The sequence below is a fragment of the Bos taurus genome, chromosome 20 (assembly GCF_002263795.3).
Source record: "Bos taurus isolate L1 Dominette 01449 registration number 42190680 breed Hereford chromosome 20, ARS-UCD2.0, whole genome shotgun sequence".
NCBI lineage: Eukaryota > Metazoa > Chordata > Mammalia > Artiodactyla > Bovidae > Bos > Bos taurus.
The window spans coordinates 36,020,337-36,042,821 of NC_037347.1; the positions used below are offsets into that span (position 1 = coordinate 36,020,337).

The window sequence follows — 22,485 nt, forward strand, 5'->3', positions numbered from 1 at the left end:
CTCCTCTGAGGCTCCCTTCACAACATCCCGGATAACAGTCTTTGAGCCTAGCCTTTATCTTCCTCTAATGAGGGTTACCTTTGGGTCTCTGAAGCCTGTATTGCCTGCCTATGGAAAGAACTGGCGGTACTAGAATTTGCATTCCCTCAGCACAGCTCTTAACAGGTTTTAATGGGTGATTGTGAAAGTCCAACCCCCTTGCTTTCGGTTGCACTACTCCGAGGTACAACTCACACTCCAGAGCTCCCCTGGAGGATCGGGCTAACGCCAGATCCTGGTCAACTTTGCCTGAGATCTCATTCTTGCTGACTTCTGTCCCTCCCTTGTTCATTGTAATCCCTTCTATCGCAGGTTTCCTATGGGATTCCTTTCTTAGTGAATCATTTGCATAGACTCATCAACTCAGGCCTGTTTTGGGGGAACCCTGACTTAAAACAGACCACTATCTCTCAAGACAGTTTCTTAAACACTCTATACTTGCAGTCTGACTTATACAACTTGCTTAGCAAATCCTGGTAGTAGAGAGGCAGATGTTACCCTGAGTATCCACAAAACTATATACCTTTTGTAATTAATTATTATATTCAATAAATCATATACTCTGAAGGCAATTCTATCTGAGGATTAGAATCACTGTTGTGCATGCTCAGTCATGTCTGACTGACTTTGACCCCATGGACTATGGCCCACCAAGCTCCTCTGCCCATGGAACTTTCCAGGTAAGAATCCTGGAGTGGGCTGCCATTTCCTATTCCAGGGGATCTTCCTAACTGTTAGAGCACTGCAAACTATATACATAGGCACCAGAATAGAACAGGATCATCACCTCCATTTTTCTAGATGCTATGCCTTTATTAATGTAACCTATAATTTCTTTAGCATGTTATCATATGGCCCTATTTATTTACCTTCATTGAATTTCTTTGTTTTAAACCATATGATAACTCATACATGTACTACTTCTGTTACAGCTTCTCCACCTTGTATTCAGGTTAGTATTTTGAACCCAAGTCCAAAGCTTCTTTATTCCTATCAAATTTAATTTTAACCATAGTAGGGCCATTGTTCTGGCATTTATTGAGTCTGCAGTGCGTTTATCCTCTTTTCCCTTCCTTAGAAATATATGCATATCTGTATAATGATCTTCTTGGATTCACATTCACTACATTTGTATTCTTGTTCCTTTGGAAACACTGGGATCCAAATGATGAGGTTTATTTTTTCTATTCTTTTTTTTTTTAGTAGCAAGTCATGACCCTTTATACAACTTGCCTTGTCAGCAAAGAATATGAAGAGCCTAGGAAGGAGAAAGCTACACACATATACACAAAGGCTTTCTTGCCACTTTTTTCCTCAGAGAATACAAACACCTGCCTGATTATAATTACAGACTTGGTTCCTTGGCAGGTTGCTAATCCAAACTGTTTATTCTAAACACAGTCCTAAAATTGCTCAGAGCATGACAAATATGTGAATACCTAGGTGATTTGCTGAGTAGCCCAACAGTTAAATTGTTTTACCACTTCCTATAATCATGGCCCCAAAAAAGGTGGATGAATAGATTATGCCTGCATATTGAACCAAGTGAACCTTTCAGGATGATTTTCTAAAGTCACAGGGTTACGACACCTCTGTCTTAAAAGTAAGCTTTGTGTCTGGCACTAATAATGGCTTCAATTCTTCCAACAGGAGTCTTCCTCCGCTTTGATGTCCTTGTAGAAAAAGAACATATCCTCAGGTACAAGGCCTCCTGCATGTCCCTGCACCCAGGGCCACGATGTCGGCATATTCAGTCCCCCTCCTCAGTAGGTGTGGGATGGACATGAGCCCTGAAAGCCCACCTTCAATGGAAAAGCTGGCAGAGCTGGGTTGCCTGAGTATACCATGCAAAACAGTCCATCTGCCAGCTCTCTACAGCGGGACCCTCCCAGAGTGCTGGGCGGGAGGGTGCGAATGAGGCGCGCACTCACCTGGGACTGGCCGGTCACTGGGGTGCCATTGTTCAGCTGCAGCAGCCCATTCAACCCATCTCTGTAGAGCGTAACGGTGTGCCAGCCCCCGAGTTTGATTTTGGTCTCACTTACAATGATGGCGACCCCAGTTCCACAGTTAAACCTGTGGGGGAAGAAAAGAAAACTCTTAGATCAAAGTGAAAGTGAAAGTCGCTCAGTTGTGTCCAACTCTTTGCAACTGTGTAGTCCATGGAATTCTCCAGGCCAGAATACTGGAGTGGATAGCTGTTCCCTTCTCCAGGGGATCTTCCCAACCCAGGGATTGAACCCAGGTCTCCCACATTGCAGGCAAATTCTTTACCAGCTGAGCTACCAGGGAAGCTCACTATTGTGTTCAGACTCAATGGACATCATTTCCAGGGCAGTAATAGCTTCATTAAGAGCCCGTCTGTTCAGAGCTAGGCTTATGGGTATCAAGGGCTGTTTAAATCCATACACAGAAAAACTTCCTTAGAAAGACGCCTCTTCCCTAGGACCACTTCAGTCTTGTCTTTAATCTGCCTGCAGGACCTTTCAACGTGGGGCCTCCTTTAACCCGACTTTCTCTGTAACTCAGAGAATCCTGGGCAGCTAAGATCCTCTCTCTCCTTCTCAGAGATGGCTGGATACTAAACATGGATTCAAGGTGAGGAGAATTAGAGCTTGAGTCACTCTGCGTCCGGGGATTTCTCTGGGGACTTCCCACAACTCCCAAATGACAGCCTCAGTGATATTAATAAAATGTTGGAAAAAAAAAACCCAAAACGGGTCTTCACACTTATTTTGGCAAGCTGGGCAGCACTGCCATCTGTGTTCAGCTGGGCCTGAGGGCAGGTGTGGTTTCCATGGGAAGCTGCGGCTCAGAGAGGGTGTGGGTGGAGAAGGAGCATTCTCAGACAGTTGCATTATTCTTGTTTTTTTTCCCCCAACCTCCGTATGTTCTGGGGTGCCCTCCAGTCACTACACCTGACATCTAGAATTCTGACCCCTTCCAGCCAAGTTCTAAGCAGCCACCATAGCACCTCCCCCTTGGGTCCTGAGGCTGTCAGCGGGGGACACTGACCATGACATACAGTGTTGTCCTTTCCAGGATGTGCACTAATTGCAGCCTGCTTCTCATGGCCTCCCTTTGTCTCCTGATCCTCAATGGACAGGAATGGGTTGGAGAGGCATTGCAGAACTGGCTGACCTAGAGGGGGTGATCTCAGAATCACACAGTAGGAATTGCAGAGATGGAGAGCTGCTACTAGCAAATAACCAGCAGGGCTAGCAGAGTCCTTCAGATACTCCAAGCATTAGAGCCCACGAGGTTAGGGACCACTGCCCTGGATCCTACTAGCTGAACTCAATCTCCCATCAAGCAATGCATTTAGCAAAGGATGCAGGGGGCAGGGGTAATTTTCTACCCCATGTGGAACGTTTCATAGACAGTCTTATCTATCTTAACCAAAAGTAATTTTGGTGCTGAAATAATAAAAAAACAATAATGGTTTTGGTGCTTACTGAGTGCTTGCTATGTATGGTTCAGGTACTGCTCTAAGTACTCTTATGTATTAATGCATTTAATCCTCACAGTAACTCTGGGAGGTAACACAGAGTTGGAGAGGTTAAGTCACTTGTTGAAGGTCAGGTCACCAGGGAATGTTACCATGGGGATGTTGACCAGTAAGCCATGGAGAAGCACTTGGCTGACCTCATCAAATAGTCCCATGTACACCTCTGTGAGGATGATTAAAACACATCCACAGAACTCTGCCTCCAGAAAACCACACAGAAACCAAAGGTGGGTGGCTTCCAAGATGCACTGGGACACAAGTGATCGGGGCAGAGGAGGTAAGTCAAACAGTCCATCACAGTCTGGAGGGAAGATGAGGATACGGTCTGAGTCTCTAGGAACCTCCAGGAGGCTGTGGGCTCCTCTCTGGGCTCCGTGGCTGTCAGCTGAATCTACCACAGGGAACAAGGAGAAGGTCCCAGCCTTCTTCCCATCGCATCCACCAGAGCTCCGGGAAAGAAGGAACTTGACGGGCTCTGGCTCACTGCTGCATCCCCAGGCACTACCACAGTGCCAGGTACACTGTGGGAGCTCAAGAAAACATTTGCTGTTGAGTGAATGAATGATCACAAGGTTCTAGACTCAAATTTCAGAGGTTACCCTGCTATCTTGATACCCCAGTATTTAGTAGACTGGTCCAGGCTCCACAATACACATAGTTCCTTTATTTACACTATAAATCGAGTATAGGTTTTGTTCACAGTACAGAAAGGAAAACACATTGTAGGGTAGTATTAAACATTCCAGGGGTTTCTTCCAGGAATTACCTGAACTGGAGCGAGCGCCGGATGACAGCCAGGGACATGAAATCCCCCCTGCCATGCTCATTCTCCCCGCAGTAGAGCAGTAAGCCATCCTCAGCCTCTGCCTGTTATTAAACAAACAAAAGCCACACGAATAATGAGCACCTCCTCTTCCACAGAGGGCCACCCAGAAACACTCATGGACACGAAACTCGAGCATCTCCACTGAGGTCCTATTTACAAGCATGCAGACTCCAATTAATTCCCAGGTACACAGTTCTAGTTCATTTTCAATAAACAAGGGCAGCAACATGAAGAGTGTATGAGGAATTTGGCAGTGATGTGAGAGGAAGGCGGCCCCATATCTGACCCACTCTTTACCCTTGCTGGACCCACCAGCAGAGCCCAAGGGAACCGTGTGCACAGAGGCCGTGGTCCCACGGGGGCTCCTCTCACCCTCGTCAAATTCTATTCTCACCAAAGAGCATTCCAGTTTTTCCTTTTTTTACTTCCCAAGCAAATTTGCATCTTTCCTTGCATTAGGAGAACAAGACAATACAAGCAGCCCATGGACTAGTTTGGTTTTCACCCATGCTGCCTGTCCTAGACCGGGACAAGTCATCTTGTGGATTCTCAACACTCTGACCTTAAAGGGGACTTTTTTCCCTATCTCCAAACCTGTTCCTGTCATCTGAGATACCCAAAAGAACCCCTTTAAGCTGAAGGCACTGCAGCTGATTCATCGTGAAGAACACCTATTGGGCCGTCAGCATGTGCCAGGGTTGCTTATAGCTGTTTTTCTATCTGTGCAGGTGCAGTCATAACAAGGAAGGTTGTCTGGGCTTCCATTAAAAGGGATTTGGGGATGAAGAATGCATTTATGCCTTCTGAAATCCTGGCCTGGTCATGATTATGAAAGTCAACTGAAAAAAAAAAAAAGCACAACCTAAGAGTTGAGAATTATGTTTTATTTGATGGATTTGAGGACATTATGCCCAGGGAATAGGCTCTCAGAGCTATTAGGTTTAAAGTGTGAAAGTGTTAGTTACTCAATTGGGTTCATGTCTCTGGGACCTCATGGACTGTAGCCCAACAGGCTCTTCTGTCCACGGAATTCTCTGGGCAAGAGTACTAGAGTGGGTTGCCATTTCCTTCTCCAGGTGGTCTTCCCAAGCCAGGGACTGAACCCTGGTCTCCCGCATTGCAGGCAGATTCTTTACCATTTGAGCTGTCAGGAAAGCCCTTTAAGTCCTCAGCAATTGGGCTCAAGTCCTCAGCAAATCTGCTGAATGAAACATAATTCTCAACTTTTAGGTTGACATGAGTAATATGGCTGGAACCCAAACATTCTCCTTGGGAACTTTCAGAACAGCCATTTCCATAGTTTGGTAACATACACAACCCACTCTCCCTTTGCTGCAGCCCTTGAGTGTGCAAATGTACCCATCGTTCTCGCTGCCCTGTGAGTGGGTTTACCCTCTGCTTCCTCTCCCCCTCTCCTTCTCCCTTTGATGCAGCACATTGCTGTGTTACGGTGCCCAACAGGCGCTCATAAAAGGATTAATCCTTCTTACCCTAAATTCAAGAGTAATTTGAAATGCCTGGTAAGAATTCTTCAAAGGTTCAAAGGTTACATAGGAGTGACCAAAGAACTGAGGATACTGTATAACAATATCTGAAAAAAGAAAAAGACAAAAGAATGCTGTTTGCTCACTTCTTCAAATGCAAAACATCAATACACAACACCATTGCTTGGATATCATTAAGTAAAACTCCCGATAGTCTGTTAAGCCTAGCTTACCATCTTCATTTCTCTACTCTTTACCCCTAGGATTCTCATTCCTGGGGGCATTGAGCTTCTGAAGTTCTTAGGGAGAAATCAGATCTCTGGAGATTGTTACTTGCCACTCTAAAAAGAAATCAGTGGCTCTAAGGCCACTGACACCTACTTTCACATTGCACAACTGTGTGATACGCGTTGGCTCAACTAGTATCCTTCTTGACCTTCACGCACAGATTTCTGCTGTATTTGTTGTAGAAGAGGCATCACAAAAGTAAACCCACCCCCAAGGTGCCATTGGGATGATTTACGCATTGCTCCAAAAGGACTGCATGTTTGGCACATACAGGAATACGGCTGCTATTCAACTAGAAGCAACGGAAGACTCACATTTGCCCTGTATTGCTAACTAGCTAGTTTAATAACTAAAACATGGAAAAAAGGGCTCCTCTTAGGAAAAGGACAAGAAGGAATCTGCGTGGACTGAAGTACTGCTCTATGGCTCCCTGTAGGGTCAGCTCACCACCACGTTCCCCACCCACTCCCCCAAGCCCACCTTCTGAGCAGCTCTCACCCCTTGCCCAGGTTGCAGTGGCATCGATCCCCACCCACTCCCCCATGCACCCACCTTCTGAGCAGCTCTCACCCCCTTTGCCCAGGTTGCAGTGGCATCGATCCCCACCCACTCCCCCATGCACCCACCTTCTGAGCAGCTCTCACCCCCTTTGCCCAGATTGCAGTGGCATTGATCCCCACCCACTCCCCCATGCACCCACCTTCTGAGCAGCTCTCACCACCTTTGCCCAGGTTGCAGTGGCATCGAGAGCCCCCCCAGGTGTAGTCACTGACACAAAAGCTGTCGGCAGAGCAAACAGTTTCATCACAAGACGTGTCAAAAAGCCTTGGCATCACAGCCACACCATGCTTTCCTTTCCTGTCCACTGGAGTGGGCTGGGGAGCCACTGCAGTTGTGGGGAGAGATGCTGGGGTTGGGGGGACAAGCCTAGAAACAGTCATTGGGTTCGGTCTAGGTGCCATCTTGGATTCCACAAAAAATTTCTTATTCCCTTCTTTGATAGCAGGAAGTGGTTTAACCTAAAGACAGAGAAGGAAAAGAAGTTCAGGATTAACATGGAGCACAGTAATTAGGTTTCCTTATTTATGGCTGATGTCTAATACATGAAACTACAGTTATTTTGATATTTCCCCAAACCTTGGCAGGTAGAGATGGCAAATAGTAGTGACTCCAGTTTATGGATAAAGAACTTCAGGTTCAAGAATTTTAAGTACCTTCCCCTGTATTACTCAGAAAATCAGTGCTAAAACTGATATTACATGATTTATCTTTATTACAGCATCATTAAGGCACATTACTTTTTCAAGGAATTGTTCATTTCTGTATCAATATTGACTTTATAAAATTTCACTTGCTTGGAATCTAAATATGCTTTTGCCAAATGGTGAAGTCAACAAGCAGAGGCTGACTTTAGAACATCAGCATAGTTGATATCTAGTTACTATTCATTTACAATCACCTGGAGACTAATAGTCAGAGGAAATAAATATGTTTTAGAAGCAAATGAGCCAATTTAAGTGAGCCAATTTAAGTAACTCTTAAGTAAGATGTTTGTGGTCCATTGACTAAACCACTTTGTTCAGCAAGGAAACAAAAACACCCAGGCTGGACTTCTTGTTACCTCCTCAAAGGAAATATCCAAATCTAAGTCGTCTTCAAACGTGTCATCATCTTCACCAGCCTCTGTGTCGGTTGCATAATGGGGTCCATAGCGCCCACTTCCTGACTCCTCAGGACCTTCGTAGAGAAAGCAGCAGCCTGCAGTCAGCACCTGCCTTTGCTCCCTTTTCTATCCTAACATAGCCCATACACAGCTGTACTGAATGGATGGAGATACATCAGAAACACACAAGGAATTCAACACAGAAGAGGAAGCAATATTGAGCAAAAAATATGAAAAACATTTAATCTCATAAGTAATCAAGGCAATGCCCATAAAAAGCAGAAAGAGCTGCCATTTTATACCAACAAGACTGGCAAAGACAAAAGTTAGATAATAAAAAATATTGCCAAGGGGATCTCCTTGGTGGCCCAGTGGTTAAGACTCTACACTCCCAATGCAGGGGGCACAGGTTCACCCCCTGGTTGGGGAACCAAGATCCTACCTGCTGCACAGCAGGGCCTGAAAAAAAAATGTACTGCTACCTTTAGACCATGAAATTTTTGCACCATGTTTTATGTCCCTGGATATGTTCCAGTGTCTCCCAGTTTACAGTCTATGGGAACTTGAACAGAATTTGTATCCTACTGTTGTGTGAAAATTGTATAAATCTTAATTGTTGAATTGGTTCATAGTGCTTTTCAGGTCTACTATGTCATCCTACTTCTCTGTAATAGAAGAGAAGAATCTTCTATCACAGAGAAGTAATAATAGAATGTACATGCATTCTATTAATTTTTGAGACTTTGATATTGAAACTCCAACTAAAAACCTTAATTTATCTACTTGAAAAAAGTAATTGTAACATATAGTGGAACTATATGTAACTTTGTTCTGTATTTTTCAAGTCTCTTGTAAATATGCTATCATATGTTCATAATTAAAAATTAAAATTATAAAATGTATTGCCAAGGATGGAATCAATGGAGACTCATACTCTGATGTTAGATGTGTAAACTGGTACATCCTCTTTGCAAAATACATGGAAATACTAAATGAAGTAGAAAATGTTCATACCTTTTGACCCAGCAATCTCACTCCCACTTACAAAATCTGGAGAAGATCTTTCCCATGTATACCAGGAGACAGGAGCATAACACATTTGCAACACCGTAATTTATAACAGTAAAAAAGAACCTGCTAAATTTGCTATTTATAATAACACCCCAAATATCAACAGAGAATGGATAAGTGAATTTAAATATATCTATGGAGTGGAAAACTATCTAACAGGGAAGAAGAATAAACATTTAATTGAAGCATTAGTTGAGGCATTGGATGAACATTAGTTGAGGCATTTAATGCATCAACATGGTTTAATCTCACATGGTTTTATGCAAAAAAAATGTAAGTTGCCAAGGAACATACCAGTTTGATGCCATTTACATAAAGATCAGCAGCAAGAAAAACTATATATTATTTAAGGATACATACGCACACGCAGACTTCCCTGTGGCTCAGACGATAAAGAATCTGCCTGCAATTCAGGAGACCCATGTGTGATCCTCAGGTTGGGAAGATCTCCTGGAGAAAGGAATGGCAACCCATTCCAGTATTCTTGCCAAGAGAATTCCATGGACAGAGGAGCCTGGAGGGCTATAGTCCATGGAACTGCAAAGAGCTAGACATGATTGAGCAACCAACACAAACATACATGTATGTTTTGGGTTAGGGTACAGGACCCACTCAGATACCAATATCTGCAGATGCTCAAGTTCTTTATATAAAACACCAGAGCACAACTGGCCCTCGGTATCTGCAGGTTCTGCATCCATGGTTTCAACCAACCACAGATCAATATGGAAGACCCATTGTGTATGTAATTTAAACTCTTAAGAAAAGTAAAGCAGGGGGCTTCCCTAGTGGTCCAGTGGTTAAGAATCCACCTTGCAATATGGGGGATGTGGGTTCAATCCCTGGTCGGGGAACTAAGACCCAACATGCGGTGGAACAACTAAGCCCATGTGCCATACTACTGAGCCTGTGAGCCACAATGAAAAAGATCGCACATGATGCCCTGAAGATCCTGGGTGCTGCAACTAAGACTTGATACAGCCAAATAAATATTTTTTAAAAAGGAAAAGAAAAACAAGGCAATGATCAAAAATACCTGGGAAAGGTTAGAAGAGGACTATGAATGAGGCTGACATACAGGGTCTTTGAAAGTACTCTAAAATATTCTATTTCTTAAGGTAGATGCTGGATCAGATCAGATCAGTCGCTCAGTTGTGTCCAACTCTTTGCAACCCCATGAATCGCAGCATGCCAGGCCTCCCTGTCCATCACCAACTCCTGGAGTTCACTCAGACTCACGTCCATCGAGTCAGTGATGCCATCCAGCCATCTCATCCTCTGTCATCCCCTTCTCCTCCTGCCTCCAATCCCTCCCAGCATCAGAGTCTTTTCCAATGAGTCAACTCTTCGCATGAGGTGGCCAAAGTACTGGAGGTTCAGCTTCAGCATCATTCCTTCCAAAGAAATCCCAGGGCTGATCTTCAGAATGGACTGGTTGGATCTCCTTGCAGTTCAAGGGACTCTCAAGAGTCTTCTCCAACACCACAGTTCAAAAGCATCAATTCTTCGGCACTCAGCCTTCTTCACAGTCCAACTCTCACATCCATACATGACCACAGGAAAAACCATAGCCTTGGCTAGATGAACCTTTGTTGGCAAAGTAATGTCTCTGCTTTTCAATATGCTATCTAGGTTGGTCATAACTTTCCTTCCAAGGAGTAAGCATCTTTTAATTTCATGGCGGCAGTCACCATCTGCAGTGATTTTGGAGGCCAGAAAAATAAAGTCTGACACTGTTTCCACTGTTTCCCCATCTATTTCCCATGAAGTGATGGGACTGGATGCCATGATCTTCATTTTCTGAATGTTGAGCTTTAAGCCAACTTTATACCCATGAGCATTTATATATACACAAAAGCATAAACTAATATATGTATAAATATACTTTTGATGTATGAGGTATTTCATTAAAAGTTCTTTAAAATAAGAAAGAGACATTATACTACAGCAAACACATCCGGGAAAAAAAGGGGGTCCCATGTGACATCTTGGGTGACAACCATTTCCATCCACAGGACAGCAAGATCTTTCAAAACTGAAAGGTGGGCTGAGAAAAACTTGTAGGGGACAACACAGCTTATTGTTCCTTGGGGGATGGTCAGATTAACAGTTTTATTCAGCTGTCATTCAGAAAAATCTACTGATCTGAAAGTCTGGACTTAGGCTAGACACAGGAAGCCCTACCCCCACCGTCTGAGAGTCTTTTAAAGTGCTGCTCCATAGAGTCCCCATGTCCTCCTGGTGGCTTGGGGGTAAGCACAGGTACCAGCTGATTCAGACAAACCAGGTACTGAACCTTATGGCTGTAACAACTCTGGCAACAGAAACTCACTTTTGTAGGTCACTGATGCTCATTAGTTATTGAATGATTAGGAACACATGTATACCTGTGGCGGATTCATTTTGATATTTGGCAAAACTAATAACAATTATGTAAAGTTTAAAAATAAAATAAAATTAGAAAAAAAAAAGGAAAAAAAATGACATTAAAAACATAAATTGAACTTAAAGACAAATCTGCTTTCAGAATAAACTAAGCCAAACATCTTTCTCATAAAAGCAAACTCACCCTCCTCTAAGAAAAATAGCAAGCAGATTGACCACAGAACTGAAGGAAATGACAGAAAGGGAGTGTGGGAATCCTGCTCAGTGGGCACACTGCTGACCAGACATCTTCTCCTGTCTTAGGAAGAGGAGCACATGGTCAGCAGGTGATCCACAGATGGCAGGGAAGGTCCTCTTCTCAGGTATGAGGCATGTCTCGGTGGAGCTTTTCTCACCACCTCCACACCAATTTCCTAGTTTTATTTAAAGCAGCCCACATGTCAGCTGAAAATTCAAGCCCGTTGGTGCCAGATTTATACCTAGATGCAAATTCTTTCAAGCCACCTGCATCCAGCCAGCACAGCTGTGTGCCAGATGTCTACACACAAACATCCAGGAAGCCGGGGACAGCTCCCCCTTCTCCTGTCTCTCTGCATCTTTGTATCTTTCTGTCTCTATCCCTGTCTCTTTCTTCTCACCCTCATCACTCTCGATTTTACCTTTGTCTCTTTTATATATTCAGAATTGCTGAATTTCATTAGAAAGAACTCAAATGGTAATAAAAGAATTAATATAGCACATGCATGGAGAGAGATGGATTTTATCTTCAGTAGGTGGGTCTCTGTACCTCCTGTACCTCTCTTGCACCCTACACATTCTAGTCATTGTTACATAGATACTATTCTCATGAATGTCAAGATTCTCTGCATTTCATCTTATAATGCTCTACCTGGAAAAACATTTTCAGACTCCCACTGCCTACAAAATAGATGTCCAGGCTCTTTGGTTAAGAATTCAAGAATCTCGATGATCACAAAATCAGATTGATTATATACTTTGCAGCCGAAGATGGAGAAGCTCTATACAGTCAGCCAAAACAAGACCAGGAGTTGACTGTGACTCAGATCATGAACTCTTTGTAGCAAAATTCAGACTTAGATTGAAGAAAGTAGGGAAAACCACTAACTAGGCCATTCAGGTATGACCTAAGTCAAATTCCTTATGATTATACAGTGGAAATGACAAATAGATTCAAGAGATTAGATCTGATAAACAGAGAGCCTGAGGAACTATGGATGGAGGTTTGTACCCTTGTACAGGAGGAGATCAAAACCATCCCCAAGAAAAAGAAAGGCAAAATGGTTGTTTGAAGACACCTTACAAATAGCTGAGAAAAGAAGAGAAGCAGAAGGCAAAGGAGAAAAGGAGAGATATACCCATCTGAATACAGAGTTCCAAAGAATAACAAGGAGAGATAAGAAAGCCTTCCTAAGTGAACAATCCTGGAGAAGGAAATGGCAACTTGACCCAGTATTCTTGCCTGTAAATCCCGTGGACAGAGGAGCCTGAAGAGCTACAGCCCATGGAGTTGCAAAAGAGTCGGACATGACTTGGAGACTAAATAAAGTGAACAATGCAAAGAAACTGAGGAAAACACTAGAATAGGAAAGACCAGAGATCTCTTCAAGAAAATTAGAGATATCAAGGGAACATTTCATCAAAGATGGGCACAATAAAGGACAGAAATACTATGGACCGGACAGAAGCAGAAGATATTAAGAAGAGGTGGCAAGAATACACAGAAGAACTATACAAAAAAAGGTCTTCATGACCCAGATAATCACGATGGTGTGATCACTCATCTAGAGCCAGACATCCTGGAGTGTGAAATCAAGTGGGCCTTAGGAAGCATCATTACAAACAAAGCTAGCAGAGGTGATGGAATTCTAGCTGAGCTTTTTCAAATCCTAAAAGATGATTCTGTTAAAGTGCTCCATTCAATATGCCAGCAAATATGAAAAACTCAGCAGTGGCCATAGGACTGGAAAAGGTTAGTTTTCATTCCAATCCCCAAAATAGGCAATGCCGAAGACTGTTCAAACTATCACACAATTGCACACATTTCACATGCTAGCAAAGTCAGGCTCAAAATTTTCCAAGCTAGGCTTCAATAGTATGTGAACCAAGAACTTCCAGGTGTTGAAGCTGGATTTAGAAAAGGCAGAGGAACCAGAGATCAAATTGCCAACATCCACTGGATCATAGAGAAGGCAATAAAATTCCAGGAAAACATCTACTTCTGTTTCACTGACTAAGTTAAAGCCTTGGACTACGTGGAACACAGCAAACTGTGGAAAATTCTGAAAGAGATGGGAATACCAGACCACCTTACCTGCCTCCTGAGAAATCTGTATGCTTTTGTAAAGAAGCAACAGTTAGAATTGGATATCGAACAAAGGACTGGTTCAAAATTGAGAGAGGAGTATGTCAAGACTGCATATTGTCACCCTGCTTATTTAACTTATATGCAGAGTACATCATGCAAAATGCCAGGCTGGATGAAGCACAAGCTGGAATCAAGATTTCCAGGAGAAATATCAATAACCTTAGATAAACAGAAGATACCACCCTTATGGGACAAAGTGAAGAGGAACTAAAGAGCCTATTGATGAAGATGAAAGAGAAGAGTGAAAATGCTGGCTTAAACCTCCACATTCAAAAAACTAAGATCATGGCATCCCATTCCTTCACTTCATGGCAAATAGATGGGGAAGCAATGGAAACAGTGACAGACTTTATTTTGGGGGGCTCCAAAATCACTGCAGATGGTGACTGCAGCCATGAAATTAAAAGACGTTTGCTTCTTGGAAGAAAAACTATTTCAAACCTAGACAACATATTAAAAAGCAGAAAACTTTGCCGGCAAAGGTCTATACAGTCAAAGCTATGGTTTTTCCATTAGTCATGTCAGGATGTGAGTGTTGGACCATAAAGAAGGCTGAGAGCTGAAGAATTGATGCTTTTGAACTGTGATGTTGGAGAAGACTCTTGAGAGTCCCTTGGACAGCAAGAAGATCAAACCAGTCAATCCTAAAGGAAATCAACCCTGAATATTCATTGGAAGGACTGATGCTGAAGCTGAAACTCCAATACTTTGGCCACAGAAGCGAAGAGCTGACTCATTAGAAAAGACCCTGAAGCTGGGAAAGATTGAAGGCAGGAGGAGAAGGGGCCAACAGAGGATGAGATGGTTGGATGGCATCACCAGCTCAATGGACATGAGTTTGAGCAATCTCAGGGAGATGGTGAAGGACAGGGAAGCCTGGAGTGCTGCAGCCCATGGGGTCACAAAGAGTCAGACATGACTGAGACACTGAACAACAACAAAGGTCACAGCTCCTCTTTTTCCTCCCTTATCCCATCACCATTGTTTATGAAACCTACCGCCTCTCTCATACAGACAGGTACTGTTGGGTGCTTCACATCATGCATTCCTAAACTTTACAATTATCCTGCAGTGTAAGTCTGGTAGATTTCATTTTGCAGATAAATAAATTGAATTCAGGGAAGTTAAGCGGTTTGACTAAGATCAAAAGACTGTCTTTAAAAAAAAAACAAAACTTTTTCAGTTAGGTCTGGCCTAACCGAAAGCCAGGTTTGTCTGGTCACTGTTTTCCCATTGCCTGTAAGAGAAGAAACCACTGTGGAGGAGTCTGGGATTTATAAAATTAAGATTTATTTATCATTTTTATTGTGCTAGGAGCTGTGCATATATTTTCTATTATCCTTGCCAAATCCTGTGAAATTGGTATTATTACTAACATTTTACCATGTGGAGATATCAACTGAGAAAAATTAAATAACTTGCTCAAAGGCACACAGACAGTAAACTTTATCCTTAGTCTCTTTTTGATTACATTATGCCACTTATGGGGCTTCCCTGATAGCTCAGTTGGTAAAGAATCTGCCTGCAATGCAGGAGATCCCGGTTCGATTCCTGGGTCAGAAAGATCCACTGGAGAAGGGATAGGCTACCCACTCGAGTGTTCTTGGGCTTCACTTGTAGCTCAGCTAGTAAAGAATCTGCCTGCTGTGTGGGAGACCTGGGTTCGATCCCTGGGTTGGGAAGATCCCCTGGAGAAAAAAAAGGCTACCTACTCCAGTATTCTGGCCTGGAGAATTCCATGGACTATACAGTCCATGGGGTTGCAAAGAGTTGGACAGGACAGAGCAAATTTCACTCACATGCCACTTATGATCTGACTCCAAATTGTAGTTTGACTCCTGTTTTTCCCTCTTCCAAAGTCTCAATGGCCAAACTGGTCTACTAGTTGTTTCGTGAACACAACTTGTTTTCTTACCCTGAGACTTTGGTTAACGCTCTTCTCCACATCACCTAATTTCCCCTCTCCTGTATCATAATGTGTAGTTTACCTACCCTTCCAGTTGCATGCACTCTGTAGAGACAGAGCTGAATGTGTATCATCCAAAGACCAAAATCAAGTAATATTTTAAAAAGAGAACATCAGACTACTCTGGGGGGAAAATGGTGACTCCAGAAAAGATGGAGCTGCCGAGTCCTATAGAACAATTCTTCCATCTTCTCCTCGGTGGGGCTGTTCAACCACAGACATGTCTCTAATCTTGAGCTCAGAATAAGCATCCATAGTTTAATGAACTCAATAGATATTTAAATGGTATTTACACTTTCTGGAATCCTTGTGTTTCTCAACCCAAATGTGAATGCCCTGAGGGCAGGAACTATATTTTAGATTTCTGGATATGCCTCCCTACCCTCCATTTAACTAATGCTTCACACATACGCCAACAACTAAGACCTCCACCAGGCGTGGGGACACTCACACCGCAGCACGCGCGACAGTGGCAGTCTGTCTCTGCCCTGCCCTAGCCCGCCTGGTCAGGTCTGTTTAAGTGGCGGAATATTGGGGACAAATCCTTGTGTGGTGAGACGCTGCCCCCAATCCAAAAACATTCTCCCCAGACTGTCACCATTCCTGTCTCTTTCCCCAGCTCAGAACTAGCTCTTTAGAGTTGGAAGACCATCAGGTCCAAAATTCTCATTTCATAAATGTGGAAACTCAGGCCACAGAAGAGATGTGAACTTAATACAAGGTCATGCATCTCATGAGCGGAAAATTCAATACCAGAAGCAGGCTGTATGACCCTTAATTCAACACCCAGAATACTCTAGCGTACAAATGTCTCTACACCAAGCATACAAGGCACTTCAGCCAGATGGATATAGTGGAGCCAGGGATAGGGTGAAGGTAACTGAGTCCTCGTCCTGCCCCTTAACTCATCCTAGGAAGGAAATTTGAAGGAAACTCTACCTTGAAGGAAAGGACCATTGCCACCACTGTGAAATGGTACCATGATGAGAACACAAATGACTCCAGATTCTCTGCTCATTTTGACAAGGAAAGTAAGACATGTCTTGTTCAACGAATAAGATTACCTGGTCTCTATAATCATTGCTCCTGCTTGACACTGTATGTAACACATCTCTTTAGAGCCAGAGGTTACTGCTCAGTTTGGGGAAACAAAGGGTGTGAGATAAGAGTGGGACGAGAATGTGGAATTACAAAGTCTTAGAGTCAAAGACATCTTAACTTTTGCGGAAAGACCTTGGAGATTGGCAAGCACAACAAGTCCGTTTCACAGAGGAGTAAGCTGAGGCTCAGAGAGGCCATGTGACTTGCCCAGAGAGGCAGCCCATCGGTGGCAGAGCTGACCTATGGACTCTTGATGCTGCACTCCAGTGCTTGCTGCAGCATCTCTGCTTGTCTCTCACAATCATCACCACTTCCCATTTTAATAGGAAGGAAATGAGCAGAGAGAGGACGAGACACAGTGCAGCATGAAGACAGCTGGAATGAAGACCCCACTCTTGCTTTCTAATGGCCCCACCACCTCAGATCTCAAATCCGCTGCTTCTCTGAAGATTTTGCCAGTGCTGTTTCTAAGGGAGCACAGAACATACAGTCCAAGCCAGTGATAAGCATTCCCCCCACAGCCTGGGGTTATTGTAATTAAAGTGCATAACTTATCTCTCTCCACTTGGCACTTTGTTAATTAGGAAAAGAGAACATTAAAAAAAGAGCCATTTATTTAGAATGAGAATAGTCAAACCATTGACTGAATACAAAACAAGTTCAAGGGTTATTGCCATGAGGAAAATTGATAAACAAAAGTCAAATTTCTATATTACGGGATGACTTATTTTTTAAAAACCTATGTGCTTGTTTTTATAGAGGTTATACTGGTTTTCTCTGATGTATCAACATGATACAGTTGGAAATACCCTAGTCATGGAAACCAATAATTGGGAAAGAGACTGACATAAGTGACCGTGTGACCTTGAATGAGTCATTTAATCTCCTTGGGTCTCATGTTTTCTAATAAAATAAGGAATGGGATTGGATTTGATGACCTGTTGGCACTAGCATTCTGTGACCCTACAGTTTACGCTTTTGATTTAGACATATTACATGCATCTGTTACTCCAAGAGAAGTCTGAAAAAGAAACAACTAGGGAATTTCACTTATGTGGATAAAAAAGAAAAAAGGAGTTAGTTCAGCACAGAAGTTACACACCTTGGGGATTGTAACCTTGTTCAACATTATAAGCCTCCTAGATGATGTGAGCTATCATTTATCAGAGTTCATCTTCATTCATAAGAACCAGGCTATATTTGGGACCCTTTTCTTAACCACTCTTACGAAGGATGAGAAAGGAACACTCATTCTCCACTCCTAAAGCTGCAGTCATGAGAAGAGTTTCCTGAAATACTGCTGGATGCTTGGCCAACCTTTCACCTCCCTACAGAGGTAGAGACAGATGCTGAGTAGAAGCATTTGGTCCATATTTCCGAACAGAGTGAAGCTAATCTATCAAAGGACCTGGGAGACAGGAAGTAATTGGAGACAAATGGGTCTCCCCCCGCACCTTCCCTCTCCGCCTCGACAAGTGGAAAGCAGTGACCTGGGAAGATATTAAAACTGACCTCTCTGCAAGCCCAAACTTTGCCTCAGGTGGGTTCCATAGGCTGGACTGGGCAAAAGGGAGCTTGTGCCTTAAGAGTAAACAATGTTCTCTGATCCAGCCTTTATCATAATTATGGAAGATATTCCATTCTGTATCTTCTGAGTTTATTTCTTATTTCTCAACTGGTTCAGAAAATGGACAAAGAGAGGAAGTGTGAAACATTGAGCATCCTCAAAACCCCAACATCAGCCTTGGCGACACAGGGACTCAGAGGGTCTGCAAGAATGCTACATGGTTTCCTTCACTCCTCCCTGTCCCACAAACAATCCTTCTGGTTCTTTTCTTTCACCTGAATGAAAGTAATCCCTGGGTACAATTCTATGGTGGTAGGAGCGGGGTGGTTGGGAGACAGTGGCTCTAAAGAACCAGCCATAGGCACATATGTTTGTTCTTTCCCATTCATCATGCTTCATGAAACTCTTATTTGACTACAGCCCAAGAATGGCATGCCAGGCATCAGATGACCTCGAGAGCCCTCACCTCAAAGCCTCCCCGACTCCTTTATCTTTATGCGGGCACACACAGAGGAGGCAGCAGTTGCATAACCCCTGTGGAGAGTTGTCTTTTGAAGAACATAAACTAGTCAACCAAGCACAACCCACTGTATCCTTCTCCCCTGGAGTCTCCCTTTCTAAAGATAATGGGGCTGTGGAAAGCTAAGCAGATGGCCAGAAACCAAGGTGTTAGGTACCTGCTTCTCTCCTACCTGCTGATGGCAGAGATACATAAGCAAAGCATGATGCGAGAGGTGGCTGTGAACACAGCAGTATAACCTCAGGCCATGTTTTCATCATGGTGTGCTGAAAATTTCAAGTGTGGAACCTTTGTAACTTCAGAGAATAATGAATACTAATTTACTGACAACATTCTGTGGGGCTATTCAGGACCTGAGGTGGAGTGGGCAGTGTACAGTTTAGATAGGCAAGCAATAGTGTCTGGCAGGGTTACATATACAGCAGGCTCGTATCATTTGAATAAGAGAGCGAGTGGATGACTGAATGTTTTCTGTAAGAGCCGAATCTTCTTGCAGGGTGCTCTGCACATGATAAATGTAAAATAAAATGTCTGTTGAAAGGCCAGCTTTAATCTGGTATGTGGCAATGTTCTTTCTGAGTGTCTAACCATTCGTTTTCACTGGGAGTTTAGCAATAATTCTCAACTGACTATTAATAACAGAAGACCACTGTTAGGAGGACAACAGGGCTTAAAAAGTGAGAGCTCTTTTCTTTCTGCAAGATATATATCAACTGTTTTGGCTTCCCTAGTGGCTCAAAGAGCAAAGACTCTGCCTCCAATGTGGGAGACTGGGGTTCGATCCCTGGGTCGGGAAGATCCTTTGGAGAAGGAAGTGGCAACCCACTCCAATATTTTTGCCTGGGAAATCCTATGGAAGAGGAGCCTGGTGGGCTATACAGTTTGTGGGGTCACAGAGTCAGATATGACTGAGTGGCTAACAATGTCACTTTCATCAAGTGTTTGAGTTATCTGATTTTGTTATTCTATAATACTACTAGCAATTTGTCTTAAGAAAATAGTCGGATGTATAAAAATATTCATTATCATTAAAACATTATTTTAACAAGTTTAATGGCATGTTCTCTGCTCATGGGGTGAATATATACTTGGAAATATGGAGTCCTTGGTGCTCTTCACATGAGTGGTGGGACTGGAAACAGACTGGAGTAGCTGAGTTAATGGGAGGCTGGAAAAAAGTTGTAACTGTAAATGTAGATGCTTCAATAACTCTAGCCTGAAGGAAAGCAGGGAAATGAGACAGTAGATGGAGGGGCTGTGGGGTTCAGGAAGTCTTTTCTGTGAGTATGGAATACATGTTTTCATGCTGATGGGAATGATCGAGAAAAGCAGCGAGTGAAAAATGGATTGTGTGGGAGAGACTGGGGTGGGGAGATGGGGTGGGGTGCAGGTAGCAACCTCCAATTGGCTTAGCATCAGACAGGGCTTGGTTCAGATCTTGCAATTAGAATCAGGAGGCAGAAGAGAGAGACTGAGATGAGTCATGTAAAACATTTTTTTTCTCATTATAAAACCACAATTCAAACCACTGTTATAGTCAGTTCAGTTCAGTTGCTCAGTCACGTCCGACTCTTTGTGACCCCATGAACCACAGCATGCCAGGCCTCCCTGTCCATCACCAACTCCAGGCGTTTACCCAAACTCATGTCCGTTGAGTCGGTGATGCCATCCAACCATCTCACCCTCTGTCGTCCCCTTCTCCTCCTGCCCTCAATCTTTCCCAGCATCAGGATCTTTTCAAATGAGTCAGCTCTTCACATCAGGTGTCTAAAGTACTGGAGTTTCAACTTCAGCATCGGTCCTTCCAATGAACACCCAGGACTGAACTCCTTTAGGATGGACTGGTTGGATCTCCTTGCAGTGCAAGGGACTCTAAAGAGTCTTCTCCAATACCACAGTTCAAAAGCATCAATTCTTCGGTGCTCAGCTTTCTTTATAGTCCAACTCTCACATCCATATACGACTACTGAAAAAACCATAGCCTTGACTAGACGGACCTTTGTTGACAAAGTAATGTCTCTGATTTTTAATATACTGTCTAGGTTGATCATAACTTTCCTTCCAAGGAGTAAGCGTCTTTTAATTTCATGGCTGCAGTCACCATCTTCAGGGATTTTGGAGCCCAGAAAAATAAAGTCTGCCACCGTTTCCACTGTTTCCCCATCTATTTGCCATGAAGTGATGGGACCGGATGCCATGATCTTAGTTTTCTGAATGTTGAGCTTTAAGCCAACTTTTTCACTCTCCTCTTTCACTTTCATCAGGAGGCTCTTTAGTTCTTCTTCACTTTCTGCCATAAGGGTGGTGTCATCTGCATATCTGAGGTTATTGATATTTCTCCCGGCAATCTTGATTCCAGCTTGTGCTTCTTCCAGCCCAGTGTTTCTCATGATGTACTCTGCATACAAGTTAAATAAGCAGGGTGACAATATACAGCCTTGACATACTTCTTTTCCTTACAATTTCATTACAATTGTTCAACATTCCTTATATAATTATTCCTTTGGTAATTTCTTCCTGCAATTGTATCCAGAAAAAAACCATTATTTTCACTGGAATATTGGTTTGCATCCTTTGGTCACACATGGAGAGTTCTCTCAGAACTTGGTTTCTTTCTCATCTTTGCTAATAGGAAATTCAGAGTTTAGTGACATCCAGGACTTAACTATCTCATCTCATAACAATTGTGTCACCTATTTGGTTTCCGATCATAGTATTTCTTTTTAATTAATATGTGTGAGTGTGTGTATAAATTTTCTCAAACAACTCTGTACACAGGTGAAATAGAAATGATTTAAACATACGTTTGCTGTCCATTTCACACCTGTGACTCTGTTTTGCGAATGGAAGTTTGGCCCTCTTCTTCACTTTTCCTGCTCACTTCCTTCCTCCCCACCTGCCTCCTCCCCTCCGACAGTCAGCTGCATGTTTTTTGTGTCTGCATCTCTGTTTCTGCTTTGTGAGGTTTGTTCATTTGGTTTTGCTTTGTAGAGTCCATGTGTAAATGAGATCACACAGTATCCATCTTCCCCTGTCTTACTTATTTCACTTCACATAATACCCTCTAAGTCATGTAACGTCTTTCTACAGGGATAAATCATAACGGGTGTTCATTTTGAAATGCATAGAAATCACTATGTTGGGTATCACATCAGGAACAAACACAGTGTTGTGAATCAATTCTACTTCCAAAGCAAAGAAAAACAAACGCACAGAAAAAGGCGTCAGATCTGTTGTTACCAGAGATGGGGACTGCAGAAGGGAAAGCTGAAGGCAGTCAGGAGGTACAAACTTCCAGTTAAAGCACAAATAAGGACCAGGGATATAACGTAAGCATCATAAATATAATTAACACTCTATATATTATATATGAAAGCTGTTCACAGAGTAAATCACGAGTTCTCATCACAAGAAAAAACTGTTCTATTTCTTTGAACTTTGTACCTGTACGAGAGGACGGATGTTCACTAAACTTACTGTGATCTTTTCATGAGGTATTTGTGGTAAATCATCCTGCTGTACACCTTCAATTTTTACAGTGTGGTATGTCAATTATATCTCATTGAAACTGGAAGGAAAAGTACACGAAAAATACATTCAACCATCGTGAGCAAACTCACACCCCAAAGCTTGCACGGCCCCAGAAGACAGCCACATTGTGGAAGAGACCGTTGGTGGTAA

At 43.0% G+C, this 22,485-nt stretch overlaps 1 protein-coding gene across 3 annotated transcripts in view; it reads right to left on the reverse strand.

Moving 5' to 3' along the window:
• EGFLAM (EGF like, fibronectin type III and laminin G domains) overlaps nucleotides 1-22,485 on the reverse strand; it is a 392,874-nt gene that overhangs the window by 52,598 nt on the left and 317,791 nt on the right. For 2 of the 3 annotated variants that reach the window (XM_059878754.1, NM_001083478.1), the window contains 5 exon segments: nucleotides 7,767-7,882; nucleotides 6,846-7,164; nucleotides 5,864-5,964; nucleotides 4,314-4,414; nucleotides 1,971-2,115 (listed from right to left, as the gene is read on the reverse strand). In XM_059878754.1, coding sequence (XP_059734737.1) covers nucleotides 1,971-2,115; nucleotides 4,314-4,414; nucleotides 5,864-5,964; nucleotides 6,846-7,164; nucleotides 7,767-7,882 — 782 coding nt within the window. 3 annotated transcript variants of the gene reach the window in all.